The sequence below is a fragment of the Poecilia reticulata genome, linkage group LG10 (assembly GCF_000633615.1).
Source record: "Poecilia reticulata strain Guanapo linkage group LG10, Guppy_female_1.0+MT, whole genome shotgun sequence".
NCBI classification, from domain to species: Eukaryota; Metazoa; Chordata; class Actinopteri; order Cyprinodontiformes; family Poeciliidae; genus Poecilia; species Poecilia reticulata.
Window position 1 is genome coordinate 25,337,060 of NC_024340.1, and position 5,679 is coordinate 25,342,738.

Genomic DNA, 5,679 nt, shown 5'->3' on the forward strand with positions numbered 1-5,679 from the left:
TTTAAGCAATTCAGCTGCACAATGATGTCTGGTAGCTGGTTTAAAATAACAGCTGTGGTTGGAATACTGGTGGTGCTACTAGAGGTATCCTGGGGTGAGTTGGAAATTTGTTTTCTTAAAGCTGATAAAAAAAATGCTGTAAATGACACGGTTGAAAAAATGTTAAACAACATTAAAATAAACTGAATACAAAATGAGAATATTTCATGTTAAGAATTACCTGAACATCAATTTACATTTTAGTTAGAAAGTGTAGAGTCACAGCTGTTCTGTTATTTGAACAGTTCGACTCACATGAACTTAGAGAATGTGAAATACAACTTAATAGATGTGTAATTGGTCCCGGACTCTGAGAGCTATATGAGGCACATCACTAATCTGTATCATGAAGACAGATATTAAAACTAAAGATTAAACAACATCACCATCTAGACCAAATGTGACCTCTTTCCAAATTGACCTCTCGCCATCAACGCCTCCGCACCTTTAGCCAGCTCTACACTTTGGGTCCAGAACCTCTGGGTCACAGTTTAGACTTATTTCAAACACTGCAAAGAAAAGATCAGCTCTCCATCTTTTCGATTATCTTTTCATAGCTGTAGAAATAAAGGACGTTAGTGTTTAAAATTCAGATATTTAGCAAGCTGAAATGAATTTTTCAATTTACTTTTCATTTACTGTTCTCTAGGTTCGGAAAATCAGTTGCAGGTGAAATTAAATTTTTTAAAAAAGGAAAAGAAAAACATGGTACATTCATTTAGAGAAAAATAAAATAAAATTCACAAAGAAACTCTAAAGCTAAAGATTTTTTTTATTTCCCCTTCCTTGTTTATTCATCTTTGTTTCCTTACTTCAGTCTGTTCTATCATCCATGTTGTGTCTATGTGCATGTAAAATGTAGTGCTGGTCTTCTGTTTGGCATTATTTCTAATGAAAAGGAAGAACATTTGACACCCAAAGCTCAGTTTGGACATGAAGCATAAATGTTTAGATTCCATCTTGCATATTGTTAAACCATTGTTAAAAAAGAGCATTTGAAATTAAGAAATCCCACAACAATTCTAGCTTTAGACCTGTGAAATATGAATTGTTTTAGTCCTAAAGCACATTCATCCAAGACCCACTGAGAAAGATTCCTTGAAATTTTCTGATTGGTTTCAGATTCCCTTTGAAATAGGATTTATATCAGGTGTGGTGCAACTGGAAATACATGACATTTGACACAAACTTGTGATTTATTATTCCATTTGTAACTTTTGAGCATCATTTTTGGTGCTTTGTTTTTAATTGCTTTGTTTTTTTTTAAACTTGCAGGTGCAGAAACTTACTGTGATTTCAGAACAGATGGAGCTCAGTGTTTTGGATCTTTGGGGGGAGCAGTCCTCCTCCAGCTGATGAATAACATTTCAGAAATACCTAAATATGAATGCAAACATAACACATCAAAAATCATGAGGGGTACATTCAATAATTCTCAACTAATTGGTCTTCAGAACAGACATGATTTCATTCTCAGTAATGGTACATTAATCATAACAAACCTGAGCAGAAATGACAGTGGTACTTATACTGTGGAAACCTTTGGCTCAGATGGAAAGAGTTTAGAGAGGAAAACTCTTCAGTTGAATGTTGAAGGTAAATAATTAATTTGTTCTACTGTCAGATTAAATTATTTTGATCAATCATCTTATTTATAACAATTGCTATATTTAACAGTGATGCCATTTTTTCCCTTTTTGCTTTCATTAGAAATTATATAAAAAGTTTCTTGTGAAATAGCACAGATATGGATATTATGTAGTTTCTTTGACTAGCTAAACTAAAACGCTACTATATTATTAAATTACAAATGTTTCTCTCTTAGCTCCAGTGTCCTCCGTCCAGCTTGTCTCTCAGTGTTTGTCCCAGGGACAGATAAATGTGTCCTGTCTCTCTGAGGGAGGGGACAGTCGTCCTCAGTACAGCTGGACTCTGGATGGACACTCACTGAGAGACTCTGAGCTTTTCTCTGGAAATAATGAGTCTAACATCATCGTTCTGAGACAGAACATCTCAGGACGTCTGGTCTGTTCAGTCAGGAACCAAGTCAGTTTCATCTTGAGGGAAATACAAATATCTACATGTGGTGAGTTTGAATAAGCTGAATACATTTTGATCAACTTAAAACTAAAAAGATTGCTCCCTACATCAACTACCTTTTCTTTGCTCACAGTCTTCATAAACTGTTCTGTGAATGGGACAGAAATATCTACCTGGATGTTTCAAGAATATGACAGCCTATGTGTTGAACCAACAGGAAACCCTTCACCAGACACACCTAATAGAAAAGTTATTCTGGGTAAGGAGTAACTTTAATTCAGCAACTTATTTTTAACGCAACTTTGAATCAAACCTAGAGGATTGATCAATCTTGTACAGTACATTAACAAGTGAAAATGTAGTAATGAGAGTTCATTTTTTTAAATGTACTTATTTATTTTATTTTTATGTATTTTAGTTGTGTTATTTTTTAAATTTTTAAACAGAATGGTGGCCAGTAGTAGCTGGTGCACTTGGAGCTCTGATAACTATCATAGCTGTAAGCTCTGCAATCATCCGTGTCAAGAAGAAGAAAAAAAACAACAGAGGTAATAAAGTTATTTCTTAGTGATGACATTAACACTTGAACGTTGAAGCAAAACACATCCAGTTGACATCCTGTGCTATAATTTCCCATTCTTCTGTAGTGGAGGAAGATAATGTAGAACTGACCAATGATAACGGGAGGAGAAGGAGAGAGGAGCAATCGGTGGACGTCCAAGCAGAGTACAGCCAAGTGACGAAGAAACCTCGGCATTCTGATGTTACATTATCAGATGATGTGTATGCAAAGGTACATAAGCAAACCTCAACTAGATAAATTCATGTTGTCTGCATTATACTGAAATCAAGAAAGAAGAGAAGAATTCATAACCAAATATCTGTTTTTCCTAGATTTTGAGCGCACATATAAGTTATATCTTTGTGTCAAATAATTCAGTCTTTAAGATCTGTGACTTTAAAAGCCTTCAATTTTTTTAACAAGCTATGTGTCTGTGAACTAGTTTAGATTTACTGCCTCAAAAAGTTGATGAATGTGCTTTTATTGATGTTCTTTTCTTGTTTGTATTGACCGTACATGTTGATGAACTGTAAAGTTGAGATAAAAGTTGTGTAAAGTTGTGTGTCATCAGTTACAAGTTGTAGCCAACCGTATTTACAATCGTCTTATATAGATGTGATCACAGTAGCTTAGTGTTGCGAAATGAGCTGCACTGCTCTTAATACGGAAGAGAATTAGGGTCACCGAAAAAAAATTAAAACAGTTCTGAGTTTAATCTCAGAATTCTGAGATTAAACTCAGAATTCTGAGAGATTTTTCAGAATTAATTCTCAGAATTAATCTCAGAATTCTGAGATTAAAGTCAGAACTTTTATTTTTTTTCCTGTGACCCTAATCCTCTTCCGTATTTTAATCTCCTCTCTACTGAATGAAAACAACATTTTGTCCAGCAAGGGAGGGGCAACAATAAAAGTTTGTTTTCCACCACCCAGACTCCATAATGTCTAATGAAACATGTTATGATACAGTATGTTTGAGATTTTTAAGAAGTTTTTAAAAACTATGCAAGCAATGGGACTATGAACATTGGTACAGACACACAATACTTTGGAAACACATAAAACACACTTAAATGATGCTGATATCTTTTGTTCTCTTCTTGTCGTTTCTTTAACTTAAAAATGTGAACTGAGTTTCTCCTGTCTTTTTGTATCTCTGCTTTTTTGTCCAAGGCAAAGATCTCTGATCTTTTTTGACAAGGTCAGAGATCTTAAGTCAAAAATGATCTTGACTTAACATCATTTCTAACCCTCAATGAAACATCCCCATCAATAGTCCTGATATTTTAGGAATTCGGTCTCATCCAGAGGATGACACGTTTCCAGAATAGGTTACCATGGTGATGGACCCAGTTCAGAGGTTAACCAGCTGTGCAATAACAATCTTAACTTGAAGTAACTTTGATAACATTGACTAATCCCACTTCCTTGTTCATGTGTATTATTTTATACTGCTATCATGTTTGAAATAAATAAATAACTTCTGAGTGCATTTCTTTGTACATTCTTTTAAGCGTTTAAAGGCACTGAATACTGATATGCAGTAGATAAAATGTCGAATAACTTCATGTTATATTATTTTCTCCATGTATTTAGTGCAGGCGTCAGAAACCTTTGTAACACTAAGAGCAGTTTTGTCCTAAGTGCAGCTAAAACAAATTTGTTTAGAGCTGCAGAAGCAACATGACTGAAAAATATAGCTTGTTTTCATCATATATATACTATGAAAAATTTGGGGGTTTTAAATTAAATAATCCTATATTTGTTTTAGTTATACTAGTAAATATTATTTTGAATCGGATATTTACAGTTTATAGAAAATTATCTAAAAAAGGATGTCATTTGCTAATGGTTTGTGGCTTTCCCTTATATTTTTCATACTTACCCCACTTTTTTCAGAAAAGATTTTATGCTTATATCAAATATTTAAAGAATAAAGAAGGTCAAAAATGACATATTTGGCCTCTGCAAAGTTCCGTTTTTCCACTCTAGAATTTTTTTAAAGCTAAATAAATTTTGTCTGGTGTCATGGTACATGCAGGCTTTACCTTTTAATCACTGGGGTGGCAAAAGAACCTGGTGAGACGCAATGAAGGTCCTGTTTCATTTTCCAATCTAAAACTTTATCAAGCAGTCATCACTTCCTTTTTCCACCACTGCTGACATAGTTTCTGTCTTTCCATGTATTAGTCACACCAGACAGTTTTTAGTTTTTGGTGCTGCATTTCGTCTGACTATCATGAAAGGTGTTTTCGGACTATTGGTGATGCTACTCAGAGTATCACAAGGTCAGTGGTTATTTTTAATTTTTAGAACCATATTTTTAAGTTTTTTTGCTAACAACACCGATTTTAGTTAAGGCTACTGAATGATCTGTAAAAAACAGACTTAACACTCCTAAATGGGGTTAGGGTTTCGGTTTTTTGCAAAACAAAAATGTTGATTCGATGAGACTGGGGAAGTGATATAATGTCAAGATAAAACTTTGCACCCAGCTTCTTGATATTTTGTACCACCTTTGACAGTCACTGCGTTGCTTTCTTTCTTTTTAAAGAAATGTGGTTTTGACATTTCCCTACAATACATATTTGCTGTCAAATTGTTGAAAAGTCAATGCTCAGCTTTTATTAGTGTAAATTAAAAATCAGTCAATATATCACAGTTGCTCATTTTCCATTGAAACCCTGCCAATATGGTTTATATTGGGGAAACTAATACAAAAAAAAAAAATCCCTGTTGACATTTCTTTTCTTGAGCAGCAGTGGAGACTTTCTGTGATGGCAGACAAGATGGAACTCTGTGCTATGGAGCTTTGGGTGGAAGTGTGGAACTCCGGCTGATGGACAGCGCCTCAGAAATACGCAGATACAAGTGGAGGAAGAAAGTATCAATGACCAAAAACTACCAAATGATTTTCACAGGCGAAAAGAACAAGATTAAAAAGAATACTTTGAGTAGCAGGTCTGTGTTTATTCCCAGTAATGGAACGTTGAGGATCAATAACCTGAACAGCACTGACAGTGGTGAATACACACTTGA

The 5,679-nt window shown here is 34.5% G+C and overlaps 1 protein-coding gene across 2 annotated transcripts; it reads left to right on the forward strand.

Moving 5' to 3' along the window:
- On the forward strand, positions 1 to 3,313 carry LOC103471289 (hepatocyte cell adhesion molecule-like). Of its 2 annotated transcripts, none has more exons than XM_017307079.1 (6): positions 1 to 94; positions 1,315 to 1,635; positions 1,865 to 2,125; positions 2,213 to 2,338; positions 2,526 to 2,627; positions 2,727 to 3,313. In XM_017307079.1, exons 1-6 carry the CDS (start codon positions 22 to 24, stop codon positions 2,897 to 2,899), a joined length of 1,056 nt encoding a protein of 351 aa, XP_017162568.1. In that variant the 5' UTR covers positions 1 to 21; the 3' UTR covers positions 2,900 to 3,313. The 2 variants fall into 2 exon arrangements, with proteins under 2 accessions (XP_017162568.1, XP_017162569.1); XM_017307080.1 differs by having other exon boundaries at positions 2,297 to 2,338.
- Positions 3,314 to 5,679: the final 2,366 nt, after the last annotated feature.